The following is a 20,954-nucleotide window of genomic DNA, read 5'->3' on the forward strand; positions in this document are numbered from 1 at the left end:
GCCTCACACGCCTCCCTGGGCACGGCCTGGACTCCCCGGGACAGTAGCATGGGGGGTCTGAAGGGTACACAGGAACAGTTGTAGTAGAAGATGTTCCTCAGATCACCACTGAAGGGAACCGTGAACATGAAAGAAGAAACTGGCAGACCTTTAAGATTCTCTGTGTACCTAAACGGGACGCCTCCGAGGTATAAGTAGCTGTTGTTTTTCCCACCAAAGAAATTTGGTTTTCCTTGTATTGAGATCATGCTGGACTGATCCTCGTCCAGGATTACAGTAATGTTCATCAGTTCCCTCTTCAGTTCCACGTGATGCCACTGACCATCACTGAGATTGGTACCGGAAGTCAAAGAAATGAGTCCCTCTTCTTCATCAGGGACGTTCATCCACAACCTCATCTGACTGTTGACGACGGATAGCTGGAGGAAACCGTACATCCCCGTGTCGTCGGTGTACATGAGAAGGCCGTTAGGATCTCGGGTCCGAAACTCCAGACTGAAGGACGCGTTATGACACGTGTTCCATCTGGGAAACTTAGCAAATGTGTAATGCATGCCTTGAAAACGGAGACACTGGCATATGGACACGTATGCTATTATAAACAACACGGCTGGACCTTCCACAAACTTCATTTTGACACATCTAAGACAATGGTATCCTGGAAGCAGTCAGAGAAGAACGATAGGCATGGTGTGGTATTGTTTGAGCACCTTGACAACAACGTCCTGGGACCTCAATGACGGCTCCTCTGAAACTGCTGTTACACACCCAAAGTGGGATCCTAGACATCTCTTTGAAGGTTCCTCGTCACTACATCTATTGGTCTGTAATATTGTAAGATTACATCAGTCAATGTCAAGAGACCCGTACGACAGCAGGGACGTCTGCAACCTCTGGGACAACATCAAAGGACATTCATCTTGTCCAAGAAGGTTTCATCTTGTCCATGTCCTGTTTCACTGGTTCAAATCCACAAACCGGTATATTGACTATAGTCCAGAGGTACACCGTATCACATCGTAACGGTATTAGCTCATAAGTAAATGTTTTATGCTTAAAAAATATAGGCAATATAACAAATATTTATCCATTTAAATATAAAATTATCCATTGAAACCATTGAAACTTGGATTCGTTAATCAGACTTTCAACTCAAAATATTCAACTTCCAAGTTACATATGCGAGCTAGGCATGTATCCAAGTGCATGTTATTAGATGTATACAATATTTACCAAACTAATCTCAACTAAAGCTTACTGAATAAGAGTGTTTCATACTGAGATAGGTAATTTATTGGCAATCGAGTGTCTACTTCTCAACATTTATATAAGAGACTCTCGGCTCCACTCCACTCTCAAATGCAATGCAAAACATCCCAAGTAATTGACCTGTCTCACAAATATTCAATAATGCTGTCAAAAGTGGTATATCTTGTTCACGAAAACAAACAGACTTTGCAATGCAAATCGTACCGCTGTTCTACGTATACCCCGCGTGGAACAGATACAGGCCCGGCTAGTACCCGTTACAATGTGGGTCAGCACCCCCGCTGTTTGACTTGGAGGCATCCACGACCTAATTGTTTTGAAGGAACCCACGGAGTTTTTACCTGTCCTATTTCACACCCCAACACCCGCTTAGTTTTCACGTTCAATATGTGTATTCTGGACAAGTCAGTGACAGCCAGTCCTCTTATCTAAAGAAAGGGTTTTACAAGATACATTGCTCATAACGACCTTGTCAAACCCAGTGACTGACGATAGATTCGGGAATGCTTAACCCTTTAACAGAAACCAACACGTGCCGAGGGCCTTTCAGGAACAATGTGGCTAAGCCTAATCCCGAGTGATTGTAATCCTTTATCACACTGATTAGTGTTGTTTTGAATTGTTTTATTGTCTTATACGACAAACAGGTTGTCACACATATTCTGCTACGTAAATCTTATCAATTAAATTGGTCATGGAACGTGAGCAAGTCTATAGAATTTGCAGAAGCAGGTGAAAGCCGTCTCGTGCTGGCCGCAGACGGTAGGGGTATTGAGTCTCATCTGAGCTCCGTGTTTGCGCTAGAGTGCAGCTTCAGCCTTCACCTTCACCTTCACCTTCTTCTCCATCTTCTCCTTCACCTGTGCAGTGGATGGCGATCTTCCTTCACCCAGTGCTTCATGGTAATCCTTAGTCCCAGTTTATGCTTCAGAAATAATATATGTATTCAAGGAACAACTTTCAAGTAAATCTTACAATACAATCTTGATCTGAAGTTGGAAGTTGCTTCCTGTAGTTATTAGCAATGTCACGGTGATAGCAGCTGACTAGGCTTTACATATGATACTGACACGGAAATACGTCCTGGCGATTTGAAATGAAGATCAAATTTTAAAACTACTAGATGACAAAAATCGCTTGGAAAAAACAGTATCATATTAATCTATATTTCAGCCTTGTAAAGTTTTGCAGATGTGGAACTCATTAGTTTATTTTCCGTTCTTACAGACCTAATAACCAACCAGTCATATTCAAGGTCAAGTGATTGATGTCATGAGCACCTGTCTTTGCGGTTAGGGTACAATGATGCATCAACAAAATCGGTGAGCCGGTACCGTTTGTACCAACTTATAGCATGGGATGGTGAAGACAAACTCCAATCCGGATCATCACGTCAGATCAGGAGCAGTGACACCTGTGCTGATGAGGGATGAACGCGTGTTATCTGACTTTACTCAGTGAATCATCAAATCACGCAGCATTTCTGGTCCGCAAACAAATCTCTCAAGTCGGGAATGTCAACGAAATCACAGCCAACAGAAGAGTCGGGACACATATCCTAACGATCAAAACACCTTTAGCATGGCTTTCGTTGTCGTTATTCAGAGTTTTGTGACCTTGCCATTCACTTGTGCTGACCCCGACTCTGACCCTTATGTGAAGGTCACGGATGTGAGAAAACGTCATTGAAGTCATTACGGAAATGCAGGTAAAGACTCGACAGGCACGTTTGGAGCGTGACGTCACAATGGGGAATGGGAACATGTATTAGCAGTACAAAGAAAACATAATTATGAGTTGAGTATCAGGTTTCATGCTTCAGTCTGTTCCCAGTTTGTATTGGCAACCATGTTGAGACGCGCTTACAAACTGGTTCTGAGACTGAATGCCTCACGCCCCTCATGTCAAGTCTTTTCACATTGCCAAGAGAGTTGCAATGCATCTGTAGACAGAGACAAGCCACTTATGCTGAACAATACTGACCATAAACTAACGCTTACATATACCATTAAAAAAACTAGAGGATACTGGCTTTTGAAGATTGATAAAATGCAACTGGTGAAGCCAAGGAGGAAACCGATGTTGAAGAGACATTAAGGACAAATGTGACCCTTTCTTCCATTCCTTTGGGAATGTTCCATCTGCATGGATACATGTTACTCTTTCTCACATGTATTGGCAATGTTTTGTGGTATGCTCGCAAAATACACCTCACTTCTTTAATGATATAATATACTTTCGACAGTAACAAGTAAACCTATATTTAAATTAAAAAGGCGCACCATTGAGCTGGGAGATACGGAGGACATCTAAACTTGCTTCATTTGGGGCATATAGCATTGCAGAAAGGGCTAAGCAGTAGAGAAAATAATGTGGTTCGGGAACTGTGAGACAGACTAGATAGTAATGTCCATCTATCTAGACTTGCTTGTTTGAAGGGCAGCATTACTATACATCCGTGGGAATAGTATTTAGTACCCACTTGGAATAAGGTTAAATTCGCATCTATCATCGTTAAGGCACAAACAGATCGGCACATTGTCAGCTAAATCCATTTTACACTTCTCGTGATTTCGTTTCTCCTAAAACTTACATTTAGCCCAACGCTGAGGGAATAATCCAGTCTGCTTAAAAGACTGGGAAATTCTTTGAAAGCACGGCGACCCACACGGAATCATTTTCAGAACGAATCCTGGGAATCCTACGTTCGACCGCAAAACCTTACATGGTGGAACTCGACACAAACCACCGCTGGCCGAGTAACTGACGTTGTGACCACTGAATTGCACTACATAATCATGTCTACATATGTATATACCGACACCTGTATGGCATTTTTATTCCCGAGAAACTATCAGGTGTAACCATTTTCGAAAGTCAACTGATTTCTGCTTTCAGAAAGTAAAATGTCACATGGCCACTCGTGTGGCAGAGGGCACTGGCACTTCCGGTAAAAATGGCGGCGAGTCTGCACTCTCCGTTGGACTAAAAGTGGGGTTCAACCCTGACATTTCCTGTCCTGAGTTACAAGTCTGACAATTCAAATGCTGCTTATATTGTAAACGAGGCGTGAAATGTACATAAGCTGTTCTGGTTAAGGCGTCCGAACGTAAAATGCACTGTTCAAACTAACCAGTTCTAATATACAATTAATGTCGAAAAATCATTTTGGCGATTTGGCCAACGTATGTTCATCGTAATTTAATACGAGAGAATCCCTGCAGAGTGCTTGTCGTTGGCTATGCCGAACATACGTTTTTGTAGTTTCTGGCGAAATGGCATGAAATTGCAATTAGATGCACGGTGTGCGGAAACCGGTGATCTAGGCAAGCTCATCTTTAGTTTAGATCGCTACTCAGATGGAGAAAGTATTTCGCCTGGATGACCTCCTAGATAAATTGACAGCATCTGTTTCCCAATAACGTGAGGTTCAGATTTTTGTCTTCACCTGTTCGTGCAAGTTTTTCCTTTGACATGGAGTTACGTCCCTTTAGACAGCATCAAAATTTGAAAAGTGAAAAGTGCTAGTTAAGTGTTATTCTGGTTGCAAAGCAAACAGATATATGTTTCTCATTAGTGACTGCGGCGTCTTCGTGTTAGTTCGAAGCATGCGCGATTTTACATTTTCACACTCTTGGGTAGATATGTCTTAAAGCAAGAATCTGCAGTGACAAGATGGGCATAGAGCTTAATTTGCTGTAGGTAGGCATAATTATTTCAGCTTCGGATGAGGACTAATGACAATAAATCAATTCACTTCATATTGTTTTATATCAGCTGTTGCTTTATGGAAAAGAGAAACCCTATGTATAAGAGTTTATCTTGCTGTAATTTCATACCCCCAGGGAGCTGAGAACGGACCAAAACATGACAGGTTTCTTTACTGGATTCATCTCGGAAGAGAAATGTCCTGAAATGATTTATTCTTGGTAGATGCAATATCTAAGTATCTACACGTCTTATTGCGAGGCGCCTTTCAGATTAAAGTTAATTATCGTAGATATCATGATTACCTCTTAATCAGTTACCTTCATTTCCTCATAATGAGGTCAACATGATGACAAGAGGTCACTAAGGTTCTTATTAAAGCTTAAACCGCAATTAATTCATCCCTGTAAAAGGCGAAAACGAGGATGTGAGGATGTGTTTCGAAGATGCAGATACGAGAAAAAATAAACACTGTTCGCGATACACGGCTTGAGAGTCTTCAGTAGGGTTCTTTCAGGAATGCGCACATGCTGGCGCGTAATTTCGCACGTGAACTGATTCACAGGGGGTTGAAACATCTGTGGCCCTCGTCAGACATAAACACACATAATAGAAATCAGGCACATCAATCTCTTTACGTCATACATACGGGGGCGGGAGATTGTACGATACTGTGTAGAAAACGCCCGTGGCTATCTTGATGTGAAGCATAACAATCCGTCATAAACATCAACTAGACCATGTGAAGTTGAATTAGTCCGGTGTTTTATATACGCAGCAGGTCATCTATTCTGAAAATTTAGCCACCCATAGACACATATTTTGAAAGAGAGAACGACATAACGTACAACTCTGTGTTTCATCCAAGTTAAATGTCGGAGAATTAAGGGTAGACATTCCTGTCATCATATACAACCCATAACGACAATAAACAACAGCTTAGTGGCAATAGTTTATGACTAGCATTAAACATAAATCATTAGGTAACATATAAAACCCCTACAATAACCTTAAAGTTCCTTTACGTATATATTGATAATCTATTGAGGTGTTGATATAAAAACTAATAAATTAATTAACAAAAACACCAGGTGGCTCTGTCTCTGAGGAGTGTTAAAGTTCAGAAGGTACGCTGTACCCAAATGTAATGTTACGGTTCAGAGGTTATCCCCTAGTTTCTTGTGAAGCATCGTCAAAACCAGTTTGTATCTTGCTCAGCACGTTTGACTGGGGTCTGTCGCTAAGCGATGTTCTTGGGATGGGTCAGGAATGTCGTTATATCTTCCCATCCTTCACTAATTTACAGTTGTTTTCTGTTTGATGGTACTTACACTTCAAGGAGACACCCTCAAAACACAAGTGTATATAACACGTTTTGATAATATAATATTCATCTTTGATAATGTAACGACATGCCGCATATAGAACTTATGTCCAATTTCCGAGTATATTCATAACCTAGGATTAGTTACATGTTAGAGTTTCATGAATGGATGATATCAATTGAAAAGATGACAGGGTCGGATACGTGGTTATAAAAGTTATGATGATTGATCAGAGGCAACTGAGTGTTTATGATCCCATAAAACAATGCTAAATATCGGACACCCGTGGCGATATGAACCCTCCAACTCCGTAATGGGCCATCATTATACCAGTACTTCAAGTTTACGTTGCAAGTCATCACTGTGAAAGGTCTCGTTCCACCGCTACCAGTACTGGGTTCAGAACCTCTTCGATTACAATATTGCAGACGATGATGATCACACACACCGAAGCCAAATGGAAGGTCGTTCAGATGTCATGTGTTTCTATAATTAGCACCGTCATTGCAATAAAACAAAAATAATCCTTACTCACTGAAACCACATGCCTAGAGTGGAAAAAGTGAAACAGCTCGTGCATGTTCTATGTGGTGTCCTGTTCTATATGCATGTTTAGATTGTGGTTCTGCGAGTTTTCTCAGGCGTTATTCTCATTAAACCAAGATATCTATCCCCTCCACCCCAACCCCTCTTTCCCCCCCCCCCCCCATCCCCCCCCCCCCCCCCCCCCCCAATCCACCCCTCCCTATTCCACATTAAGGGCAAGTCATAGCAAGGCTAGGTATTCCTAGGTTGTATAGGAATACACGTCTTCCCGATGCAGGAATGCAGCAATACAAGCCTGCATCACCTGGTTACTCCGACACAAACTGTATCTCGAGTTAGGCATTCGCGTCTCAGGATACGCCTCACAACATATGCACAGAAGAACGTTCACAGTTAAGCTATATACCAGTTAGTCAAACTTGTTATTGCTAGGCGAAGGAAAATGCGTATGAAATTTGCCGTTGAAACTGTGCAAGTGTGTGAAATATCACCATGTACCTCATGACATGGTATATCATAACATATAGGTGGATATGTTTATGTAATTTTGTTAAATGAAATTGAACGTGGTGCTATGAAACATGTTCATTGTCAATGTGTGCGTGAGTGAGTGAGTGAGTGTTATGTTTTCGGTATTTATTTCTGTACCCTGAATGAATTCTTACTCGGTACAGCTTTAATCATTATGATCATTGTAGGTGTCTAATTATACAGATATCCTTTTGACACATTTCCTTGGACAAACGAAGTTATTTCTGACAAGCGGTCAAGAAGGTCACATGGGTATATACGTCAACTATGACATCCATTACAGATGTCCCGTTTCCTGTTCCATTACGTCCAGTGAGAGGATGATTGATATATTCGTTGTCCGAGACTAACAATGCTGTGTCCAGACCACCACGTACCCCATTTAACAAACGTCGTCAGAAACGACACAGACATTTACAACCTCAAAGAACTTCGAGGATCGTAATCGGATCAAATATGGTGCTCGGGTTTACGAACATTGGTCTTGCAGCTTAAGACTTCTGAGCAATGGGTACGGTATAGACTAACAACTAGTCTCTGAAATGAAAAGATTTTACAGACAAAAACGTCCATAACAAAAAATGAAAAAGAGCCCTGAGTCTTTCTTCATTTTCAGACTGTTAAAGTATAGACTTGCCGCATATCCTAGACTTGCACTGGCTTTCTTTGATATATTTGTTTCAGAGTTTGTATGACAGACTAGGTACTGTATTACTCAGAGGAATGACGAACTGCACGTTACAAATGGAACGAAGTGTCATATTCCGAATAGGCTCCTTGCTGGCATTTGCGAAACACTCGTGTTTCTATCAGTAGCAGCAACTTGTATGTAGCAAAGCCAGAGACCGGTATGCCATCAACTATGGTCTCATCGTCATACAGCCTTACCAACTCTTGGCACCGAAGCAGTGTCGTCATGACAACGTCAGTGCCATGTTATTCTGGGTTTGTCTTATGATTGCAAACACTTAATACCCCTTGGAATGACTTCTTGACGATGGGGCACGTTTTGGTGAATAATGCATTTCATACCTATTACTTGTGGCAAAGAACATCGCATTAGTAAATGCCATCCTCAAATGAGGTCTTTTTATGGGATAAGTTAACAACATATTTTGAAGCTACATTCGGTGTTTCACGTTGGCAGTATATTACGTGTCACAAAAATGAGAATTTTGCATGTTTACGGAAATGACTTCTGTTTCCTGTGGCGTATACCTCTAAACCTTTGTTCGACGTCATTGATGTGGCCCTCATCATATTGAGTCCTCTCTGATATCATTCTGTTTGAGGATTATATTATCCTTCATGTCTGGGTAAATTGTGAGCAGGGATATTGGTGGACACGCGGAAAACAATACTCAATCACACATTCGTATCTAATTTACTGGTGTACATTAACACAAATACACTAACTCATACGTTTGGAATCAATAAACTTCATACACATCTGAAGCAGACGTTACATATGTCACGCGGTAATGCAAAACATGAAACCGGCAACCTACTTCGGAATCTTAAACACTTGATCTCTTCAAGGCGTTGAACGAATTTCCACATGTCTGCATAACTGAATCACACTATCTGAGCCGCTAGCAGGACTTTAGAATTTACTGAAAGTCTATCTGAACTTCTAAGAGATGCTCCAGTTAATGGTCAATTATTTGTCCAGGTATTAGTTTATGAATTCAGAGATACCACGCATGACATCCATATGTGCCGGGGAAAAAATGTTTGCTAAGGATTGGCTTTATGGAAACAGCAACATTAAATATGCAGTTTACAAATACGACAGTCAGGAGTGTTCTTAAGTAATCAATTTAACAGCGTATAGAGTAAAACTCTGTTGTTATACATTCTATTTGTCTGTCAGGCAGAAAATATATCCAGTGTAGCCTATGCAAGTCTAGAATATGTGACAAGTCTAGATGTCCCCGTTACTGTTTCTGAATATGAAGAAAAACTCAAGCCACTTTTTTGTATTTTATCTTAATTCGCTTTTTTCTGTAAAATATGTTCATTTCAGGAACTAACATTCCACGTGTATTCCGTTACACTCAGTCAGTGTGTGACATGAGTTATGGTTGTTGTGTGTTCATTGATTAGAGTCACAGTGAGACCACGTGTTGCAGAGTTCAAACCAGGTGTTACATCAACAGGCGGCATCCCCGTGATCACGGCACATCAGAAAGTTAAACATCCTTTCATTTGTTACACAAAGATAAACTGCACTGGACTGCTGCCTATGCTAAGCTATGTGATCAGGGAAGTCATTACAATGCAAAGTCCTCGGGTCAATCTAGAAATACAACGAATAACATCAAATTCATATTTCAGACTTACGATGTATGACTTTAAAACATGCGATAAGGTTCCCGAAATTGGATTTGAGTAAACAGTCGTTGGCACAATTAGGGCCAGGTTTTGATTTTCAGATATGATTACAGTAATTGGGGACATGATTGTGTAGTGGAGCTCGCGACGGGCTGGAGCGGGCAACGCCCGTCTGGATTGCTCCGTGGTGTGAATTAACGTCCAAATGAGCTTGAAAAACACAAGGGCTCTCCAAAATAATGTTAAAGTTCAGATTTCAATAGATATCTGTTAAGTGCGGTGTTCAAAATTATTTTTTAAATGTAAATATATTTAGATGTTTGTTTCCTCAAGTTTGGGCTAATAACATTTGCAACTGAATACATGTACTAAGCACAATCTGGTGGTTTATGCAAAATATGTAAATCAAACAGGTAAAACATGTGACCCTTTGAAAACAGTTTCTGTTGTGTTTGCTTATAAATGTCTACATGAAACATGTACACATGGGCGATTATCAATGATATTAAGTTTATTCAAGTCATAACGAGCGCTTGGTCGAATTTAAAATGCAAAGGCATCCTTTAGCTTGAACGGAAATTACAGGTAGTATTGTAGCCAATGGCATAATGTATAATATATTGCAGAGAAGCACTTCGTACACATACTCCAGTATATGTCGTGAGCTATGGCTTTTGAAAGACAGCATAATGGTTAGAGAGTATGCTGCTCGGGCATGACGCAATGCCGGCATGACATGATCACTGCAAACATCTAAACTATATAACTATGACATGACTATGTATCAGCCTCAAAACATAAATAATGTCTTGCCTCTTTGGCAACAAACACTACACTGATGCAGACAATGTAAACAATTGCCTAATTGATTGTACTACATGGCCATGCGACCTTGCATGAACAGAAACATAAAAACAACGATTGTTTAGTACCCAATTACGGCCTATGGACATGCTTTGCTTCTATATTGTTAAGCAAAACAAACATTTCAGCATCCCTACAGCTGCTCTAGAACACGGCCTTGCTTACCCCCACGGCCAAGATCCCAGCCGGGTATAGGTCTGAAACCTGGAATTTATATAGAAGACGTTCACACATGTGTCATCAGTAAAGACAGCATGCACGGTGTCTGTCATGCATCACATCTTTGTGAATACTCGTGTAACATGTTTACATATTTCCATGCATTTTAGGTAATGGGTGCATTTGGGGAGTTTGTTAAAGTTGTTGAAGGTTTTCATAGAAAGCAGTATGTGTCAGTTTGCTTGGAGAACACATAAATCTATCTACATTCGAGACTGAAACCATGTTGTTCAGATTGTTTTATATCAAAACTTTCAGCATTCACCATTTCCCTTTATCTTTTCATGGATTTTACTGGGTAATTTTCTGTTTGGTCTTTGAATGGAATTTAGAAGTGATGCACATAAGAAGGAAAGTTTTCATGGATGTCAACTTCTTTATTATGAGGAACACAACGTTTCTGATTACTAATATATCCTTACTCCTTCATCAGGTGAATGAGGGAGGAGTCAGGAAATACTCTGAAAAGCAGTGTTCCTCGTGATAAAGTAATTGACATATAAAAATTCTCTTCTTTATTTTCTGTTATGTTCATGTTAGGATGGTCACTAAGCAACCTTTTCTAAACATGTAGGATCATTGTTATCATAATGTAACATCATTCCTATTGTAACACAGCTTACATTGTATCCCGCAAACAGAACCCACAAACTTTGTAATGGTGTTTACGATAAACGTGATTCCACAACATCCCACGGACTCAAAACAACTCAAACTCAGTTGGGTGTACTAGTGTACCTGTAATTGATAAGTGATGTGTAAAGGCGGATGGGTCCGATGTTGAAGTAGCGCTCTGGTTACAGTAGGCCAGAGGAGTCAATATTTATTCAAACAAATCCAACTGGACCATCCTGCCCAATGTAGGAGTTTGTGAGTTGAAGCAGATGGTAGGGCAGTGGGGTGTTGGTCCTGTTTCAGGTCAGGTGCGTGATCGATCAATTACAATCAGATGGCCTTGTGCTTGACTTTTACCTCACATAGCCCCGTGCATGTTTTAAGTATTTGATGAGGCGTATGGTTGTTGAAATGGAATATTTGTTTGTAAATAATCTGTTGACCGAGGACTGATTGTCGTGATATGGTGATGTGAAGGATTAATTGCTCCTCAATTAATAAACTGACCTTAAATGCCAACATGGTCATAAGGTATTATTAGAACCGGGTCATGAGATATTACAACAAGATTATAAGGTATTACAAGGTAAAAAAAAGTGACAACCCTATACCCACAGACATACAAAGAGTGGCGTGATATTAAAGGCAAGGAATTAAAATGCACAATTTAGAAATGTCAATGACAGCAATACGCTATTTTGGTTTTCCAATGAAATCTGATACGCATTTTATTCAAATACAGATTACTGCAAATGTAAAGTGTAAATGATTTTACCACCAGAAGCTCTACCCTCTTCAACTATGTATTATCAGAGCATCTGCCCAATAGATCAAGAATTAGTCGGTCCCTAGGTAGAAGAGATTACATTGAAGAACACACACAACTCCACACGGATGTAACAAAACTGGGTAGGTCTGGTGATTTGCTCAGATCAGTATCTTATGTTGTTATCTTGCATCAGGATGTATATATATCTTATGCCACTACGAGTGTTTATTACAGATTACCCAAGAAGGATGTACTCACTGAGTTGTATTACCATATTCACTGCAGGAACATATATAACATTATCTCTCGCCAGCTGTGCGTCTGATATAAGTTTGAAATAGTCAACGCATATGTGAACATATGTCCTTGTGCTAGGGATATTAGGTAACGTTCTGCCACTCGTGATAACATATATACAATATTATTGTATGAACTAATTATTTGTACTTTTAGTGGATTCATATCTTGTCGTTTTGAACATCATTTACTGATGGTTAATATGTTGTGCCAGTTTTCAACAGCAATTTGACATGTATATTACCATGCAAGGGTGATACAATCAATCTGTTTCATTTTGCTCATACAGTATGGACTAGTACAAGTCCGCGTAGAGTGTGAGGCAGAAAAGGCAATGTGTTGTTGTAATATTCTATTCGTATTACATACTAACGCTGCCAAAACCTGCCTGTCAACACCCGTTTCACACCTGGTCAATAACAGATGTTGACATTTATGTTTGTGGGGCAAACTACTTTAACACTGAACCTAAAATAAAAATGTACTGCAGCTGATGTGTGCGTGTGTGTGTCTGTGTGTCTCTGTCTGTCTGTCTTTTTGTGTGTCTGTGCCTGTCTATGTGTACTTGCTTTAGAATATATGTACAGTTTGATCTTTTTAAGGAGGTTACTTGATTGCAGTGCACTGGTGCAAAGACATAAAACATGTGTCTTTATATCCTGTTTGTGCTGGAGATAGCATAAGGGGTTATCAGTTGATGGGGGTAAGGGTGTGCATAACGGTGGGACATTTGCGCTGATAATGATATTTGTGTTCTTGAAGGGTACAGGTGTGAGAGTATCAGGGTCGTTGAACCTAACAAAACAGCACACGTCCATGGTGCCTTAGGGAGGGCATGAGTTCTTGCTGTCTGAGGATTATTATAGGCCATGTCATAAATCTGCGCAAGTTGTATATATGTGACCAAGGATTATCCGGACAAATTATGAATTTAGGTTAATCCTTTGTGTTGATGGTATTGCTTTCCGTAAGCTGTATGAAGATATTATGCTCCATTTGACGTATGTATATTGGCAAGTATCAGTGCTGGTATGTATGTGTGTAGGTACGGACACAATGGACTGTCCATTTACATATCAAAGGAAAGGGTGATTAAGAGGCTAATAAAATAAAAGTATGACGCGGGTGGTCTCCAAAATGTACTTAAACACAGGGACATATTGTTAGTTAGAATATATGAATTAGAACAAAAAAAAAACATGTATGAACTTACGGTCGGCACATTGACGAGTTTCAAAGCATTCACACCCAGGACCTTCGTCTAAACTGATACAAGCACAGTGGCTTGGACAATTGTTGGTCTTCTCACAGGCTTCCCTGGGTATCCGGGACACATTCTTACTGTCCAGCATCTCTGCACGTACAGGTATGCACGTGCAGTTAAAGTAAAGGATATTCCTAATCTCTCCTCTGAATCGCGCTTCGAACATAGACGATGGCAAGGCCAGGCCTTTAAGGTTATCCTCGTATCCGTCAGGAAGGCCACCGAAGAAGACGTAGTTGTTTTCGTAAATATCTCCAAACTGGAAATCAGATCCGAAGGACATCATGCTACTCTGATAGCTGTCTACAAACAGGGTGGTGTTCATTCTGTTCCTCTTCACCTCAACGTTATGCCATCTGCCGTCGTTGAGGTTCTTGCCCACCACTAGCTGCACCACACCATCCTTTTCGTCAACCACGTTCATCCATAATCTTACCTGTCCTCCCTTCAGGGCAAGTTGGAAGAAGTCGTAACGACCGTTGTCATCCGTATACATCAACAGGCCATCAGCCGTTCTAGTCTTGAACTCGAATTTCAGAGAAGAGTTGATGCAGGCATTCCACTTGGGAAATTTGGCATACGTTGTGTTGCCTCCGAAGAATGTCAAAGCCTCCGAGCAAGCTATTACGGAAAGAAATATCACAGCAACACACGAGAGAGGGGCCTCCCGTGTCATCGTCCCTTGTCGTCTGCTACAAACGCAGCCTCTATTAGCACATGAAGTTAATATCCAAACATGGGATCTCGGCTTGGGATGGCTTTTCCTTCAGAAACACCGTTGTCATGCGACTTGCATCAGGTCTTGATCCTGAATGCCGATGATGTATCTCTCCCACAGACACCTACTGTTGCAGTGAAACACTCCTCAAATGTTTCCTACGTTCACACACTTCAGTCATGTGTCGTCCTTTCCAAACAGGCGGTGGGTTAGGCGACCTTCCTACCTCGCCAAACAACAGTAGATGGCGAACAAGCATGCATTCATAACCGTCCCAGCCTGTTCACAAAGTATTCATAACTATATCGCTCCCACAACTCAGCGTAAGCTGCTTTCCAGGTCAGCCTGTTTCGACCCACCTTCAGCGTTGAGCGGCCAATCAGCCACAGGTACAAAACACACAACAGCTCGCTTCAAAGGACAAGCGTTGCACTAACTCCCTGAGTCACACATGAAAGACGCGACCCGATATCGTCTGCTACGAACTTCTGTTGCTCCAACTCTCGTCTGCTCGAGACAGCGTGCGTGAACGAAGCGTTTCACCGCTGAAACATGATCAGAGGGAGGGGAACAACCCTGCCTCTGTGAACACCCAGTGCTAAATTTATTTATTCACTTTCTAACTTCCGTACAATAGAACGTCAAATGTTTCAAAGTTGTAGTCTTCTAGAATATGACAACGCCGGTTCGTCACGTGACCTACCGGCATTTCACGCAGCTGGAAGTAACCCAAATTTGTAAGCACCGATACTCAAAAGCTCCTGCAGCGAATGCACCGACTAAGAATAGAGCGCCAAGGTAACACGAGAAGCAGACGATAAAACAATATCACATGACACAGAGACGCCATCTTTATTTGATGTTGAGATTGTTCACGGTTCGGGGAACACCCCGCTCGTCGATCGAGATCTACCATAGTCATGTATGGGCATATGTGTCCTTCGAGTTCGGGGTTTAGGATAATGGGTTTCTCTTGGTAACCAACTCACAAGATGAAGGATGACAAAGAAGCAGATTTCACCATAGGAGACTTGCTTTAAAACGAGATATTTGAGTAGGTTAGAAATAAATCACATGTATTGTAGCGTTTGTTGAATAATTCCACAAAATGTTTAAATTATTATTACGTTGAATTAGTGAAAAACGATTTCATGAGAACAAATGGCATAATTATTTCGAATAATGGTTGATAATCGATTTATGAGTCATCAAGCAATTAGCCAAGACGTAATTCATTCACCAACGGCTGCATCACAATGTGTTTCCCGATAAGCTCGGACATTCAGTCTCCTGTGACGTCACTCTTGTGCAAATGATTGTGGAATCTTAGTCCTACAGTCATTATGATGAGGGCAATATCATTATTATGGTGATATCATTCATTATGACATCACCAAAATAATGATAATAAAAATAGTGTCTTGTTCATATTATAATATATGAGAGAAACAAATAAAGGGTCAGAGGAAAATGCAAGCGTTTCTTTATTATATTCCAGTTTTCACCAACCCAGGGTTATTTGAAGCTGGCGATGAAAACTGGAAAATATTAAAGGAACGTTGAATTTTCCTGTGATCCTTTATTTGTTTCTGTCAGTATATATGAAGAGTAATTACTGATTCGTGCTGACTACGTTCGCTGGGCAAAAGACCTAATGAATCTAAAACACATTTAAATGATGATTAAATACATCACCTGAGTATCAGTATACGACACAGCGAACATGACGTAATGTTCCCTTAACGTCTTCTGAACTTCTGACCGTGTAAGACAACGTCAGTGATGCGTAATTAACGCCGACCCACATTACGTTAGATTAAGGATAACTGAACCTGGTCAGCGGCAGGGACTCTGGCAATATTCAGCCCACCTAGGGTTAATTGTGCCGACTGAATTCAAGTGATAGTAAGTATCGTAGTAGTGCTTTGGTGAATGAGACATTAAGCAGATTTTCCCTTTGACTGACCTCTCATGAGATGACTGTCATGCAGTATTGCAAACGTATAGTGTTTGCATACATCGCTTTCTTGTTAATTTGCATCGTTTTTCACACGTTTGACCAAATGTAAGGTATTCTGTATTTTTATCATAAACGGGAAAGGACAGAAATGTCAAACCGCTTAATTATATCCTTATATACATCGACTCTAATGTCCCGGACTTGTCTGTCATGAGGACCCTGAACAAATACATCCAGTAAAGCATATGCAAGTCTAGAATAAGTGGCAAGTCTAGATTTCCATTGTTTCTGAATATGAACAAGGCCTCTTGGCTCCTGTTCATTATTTTATTGTCCAGGAACGGTTTCTTTCTGTAAAATATGTTTATTTCAGTTAGTTTGCTTCCAGACTTTAGAGGATACATAAAATATGAGACTCTCTCTCTCTCTCTCTCTGTCTGTCTGTCTGTCTCTCTCTCTCTCTCTGTCTCTCTCTCTCTCTGTCTGTCTCTCTCTGTCTGTCTGTCTGTCTCTCTCTCTCTCTGTCTCTCTCTCTCTCTCTCTCTGATGAATTTATTTCTGGAACTGACCATCAGGCTAATATCGGCTCAGGAAGCAGGCCTGAGAGGGTACGTAAGTCCACAAACATTCAAAGTAAATTCAAACTTTCCACGTTTTTAATCGTAGCATACGTGTCTTTTTATTTGCGTGGCTAGATTTCCCAAATTGCTGACGGCTGAGGGGATGATGTAAATCCGTCTAGGGTCCATGCAGGTAGCAAAGGTACTGTAAGTCCCCATGGTCCCTAGTATGGTGATCTACCTTCAGTTGTTAGCAGTCTATAGCCCATTTTTATCTTGTATTGTCCTCTATAGATAAACTGTTTTAGGTATAGTTACTAGTTTTATATTCTCATCTGTGCTATTCTAGTTGTTTTACTGTCCTTCGTCGACAGGTTTTATAATAGATATATATTTCATTTCAGTATTAAATGTTCTCGTCACGATATGGCTGAGATATTGCCGATGTGACGTTAAATATTAACTCACTCACTCATGAAGCAGATGTTGAGGTAAAAATAGTAGTGGTTAACGGTCGTTGTGAAAACCGAAAGAAGCTTGCTTAAAATCCCATTGCTAGCATTTGATATAATGATACCGTAGATTTGATATGCGCCAAAAAAAGGCCCAGGCACTAAGTACCCGCTCATAGCGCCTCAGAAAATTAACACACTACAGTAAAGATGCACATCAAGACACTCTCTCGTCATGTTATATGACACAAAATATATCCGTTGCGTCAGCCAACATACGTACACAATTAATACTTTATACTTTATACTTTATACTTTATACTTTTATTATCCTCCAATGGGGAGAGAAATTACATCAGAAATACAACGAAGATCATATGATTACATCAGAAGTATGCCCTTTGTGTATATCATTTTATAAGGATAAGCCGTGCAACGATTTTGTATAAAACCAGTCTGGATCATCAGCTCTTGCCGAATTATTGCCACCTAGAAAAGAAAATATTTAAATCATTTTCCACAAATATGCTAATCAGGTGCTACATATTTATCTAGCACATGTTCGTCTCACAACAGATCTTCATACGTTCAGTACAGCTGAAGCGGTCAATGTCGGCACGGGTACTTCATATAGGTACCCCAGTACGTTCCTGTACACAGAAACGTACCCTTGGACGGGTCCATACAGCATTGTGCCGTTTTCTTGACTGGAACTGTCAAACTGATGTATTAGATACATTTGATTGCTTTATGTAAGAAACGGGCGCACACAGTAAGAAATATTTCAAGATGCAGACGACCATTTGCAGTATGTTGAGTGAGAATACTGTTGAGTGAGATGAACTACATGCGGATTTGGTTTGCGGGAATGAGGGCTGATCCACCAGTTAGGGTACCGGGTACGTTTTTGATTTTGTTTAGGGTACATATCTGTATATACAAATGGGAGGAACTAAATATGGTTTTGGTTAGGGGCTGCGGAATATAGCCTTTCCATTGGGTACCGGGTATGTTTCTGAATACAGGATGCTGTGATTTCAGAATGAGTAGAGTTTAACTGTGTGTATTTATTGCACTAAAACAGTTCGTAATACAACATAAAATATCTCATGGCAAACTCTGAGTCTAGCCCTGCTCCATTGTAGTTGGAGCTGCAATCATGGATCTTACATACATAATATTTATCAAAGGTTGTCGGTGTGGGGTGTTGATGACAAACCTGTTTTCAAATAGGGGCGCACTTGAAAATAAGTAGATCCGTAAACACACTCACGTGTGTAGCTTACGCGCGGACATAACAGCCTACACCCCTGAGAAGGCATGTAGGGGTCATAGTGACATTCCTTTGGTCAAGTGTGGCTACCACGCACTTGTCTGTAATACGTCACTGTGATGACAGGTCATCGTGACCTGCGAGCTGCTTATCATCCGAGGGAGGCCAGACGTGGGTGAAGAGAGGTGGTGGGGGAGTGTAACGGGCGCTCCACTGACCCAGCGGTCAAGTGCCTACGATTATCTTTACAGTAGTTGTCATTCATTATAGTAAGTGTTTAGTGCTACTTCACGAAGTTTCAATGAAGGTAACACGTCTGTTGACGAGTGTTGTACAGCTGTGTTGTGACGTGCATGTAACATGTAGAGACACTTCACATGTTGAGCAATACCCAGATATGGTTTTAACGTTTACTGCATGAAATTGTGTGGCATGTGGGTATGTGATGTTTCTGTTTTCAAATGAATCATCTGAGAATGATATATACGTGAAAGAAAGTCTCGCAACACCCCATATTGTCATAGCATCAATACGTAACAATTACCCACAGCTGGGGCATTTATCCAAACTTCAGTTTTACTTGCTATCTGGACGAACTGAACCCCCAAGGAATAATTCTAGCGCAAATCTTGCGCAAACAGAACAAAGGACTAGGCGCAGGATTGTTTCAGATGTGTATGAATGAACGAGTATTGTTTTACGTCGCTTATAACAATATTCCAGCAATATCACGACCGAGGACGTCTTTAATGGGTTTCACACATGTGGACAGTCGAACCCTTGACTTCGACGTGACGAGCGGACGCTTTAACCAAAAAGCTACCCTACCGGCTGCATGAGTGAGGTGCATCCATCATGAAAAGCAGCAAAATAAAATCATGATATTTAACACAAGACAACTTCCACTTAACAATGGTTTCATTTGGGACGCACTTCAGAGATCACACCGTCTTTAAAAATGTTAGTGAAGCTGAATGAAAACCGCGTTCTGTTTGGTGGCTGATTTGGGCCATCGCTTTCTCGCCTTAAATTCTGGAGGCGAGAAAGCGAGAAAGCGATAGCACAAGACGATGGCCCAAATCAGCCACCATTCTGTGGATAGTCAGCTTCGTTACTGCAATGAATGCGGCGCTTCGGAGTGGGCACTAACGCCGTTATCACGTGATGAAAACATGAGTTTCCTTCATCTTTACAGTTTCTAAAATGCCTCTCGCCTTTGCAAACTACGTGTTTAACATCCACCAACCTCATCAGATGGCATAATGTTTCTGCCAGCTAATGATCCGAGTTTTAAATAAAATATAGTCTACTTTTACATTTTAAGTGTATTTTTTCCCATGATATGAAATTAGGACAGAAACACATGTCATCCACATGTTTAAGATAAATAGTTTTCGAAAGCTTTACTGGGGCTTTAAATGTCGTCTTCATCAAACATCTAATAATCAAGAGCAATCAAATCACTGGAATCGTGATTGTACGAGCAAGCTGAATTGTACCTCAAACATTCTGAACTTCGACACATCTTACAATACAATAACGAGTGAACGAGATTAGTGTACCCCGCTTTTAGCAATATTCCAGCAAATGGACTCCACACATTGTAACCATGTGGGGATGGGACCTTGGTTCAAAGTTTTTATAACAAAAATTGGGTATATTAAAACTATATAGTTTTCCTAAAAGAAATCAACACTTCCCTTTTCTAAATAATCGTTTTTTCAAGAAGGTGATTATGTCTCCACCGTCTGAGAAGGACAGAAGAATTGTAAAGAATGTCATCATTTTTGCCTACCTACAGGAAGCAATCAGGTATGTATGTAAGCAGAGGGTAGTTTATGTAGAAAAGTGTGTGTGTGTGTGTTGGGGGGGGGGGGGAGCAGATGTCATTCTCCGATCGTCATAAATATCGCACAGTGGTGAAGTGGCACTCTCTTCAACTTGTGTTCTTTATACATATAGCTGGAAAACAATGACCGAACTACGTGCTGAATGAGCAGGAGATATGGGGATATTTGCAGGACATTTACTGTTTACATTTAGCCACAGGACACCAAGATGGGCGAAGAAAATGATTCGTTTCCAAAAACATTAGTAATTAGATTTATTGTACTTATTATTATTGTACAGTTTAAACTTCAAATAATTTTGAAACATTGAATATTAACTATGCGTTAGTACAATGGTGACGATTGATGATTACCTGCCCAACATGCGAGCTGCTGTTTCGTCCACTACTTCATGACCTGA

General features: G+C 40.6%; 1 protein-coding gene across 2 annotated transcripts in view; it reads right to left on the reverse strand.

The window, feature by feature from the left end:
- The window catches only part of LOC137298929 (uncharacterized), an 88,203-nt gene extending 73,095 nt beyond the window's left edge, over positions 1-15,108 (reverse strand). For both annotated transcript variants that reach the window (XM_067831313.1, XM_067831312.1), the window contains exon 1: positions 13,691-15,108. In XM_067831313.1, coding sequence (XP_067687414.1) covers positions 13,691-14,417 — 727 coding nt within the window. In that variant the 5' untranslated portion in view covers positions 14,418-15,108. The remainder of the gene's footprint in view (positions 1-13,690) is intronic.
- Positions 15,109-20,954: the final 5,846 nt, after the last annotated feature.

This window comes from Haliotis asinina, chromosome 10, assembly GCF_037392515.1.
Source record: "Haliotis asinina isolate JCU_RB_2024 chromosome 10, JCU_Hal_asi_v2, whole genome shotgun sequence".
NCBI classification, from domain to species: Eukaryota; Metazoa; Mollusca; class Gastropoda; order Lepetellida; family Haliotidae; genus Haliotis; species Haliotis asinina.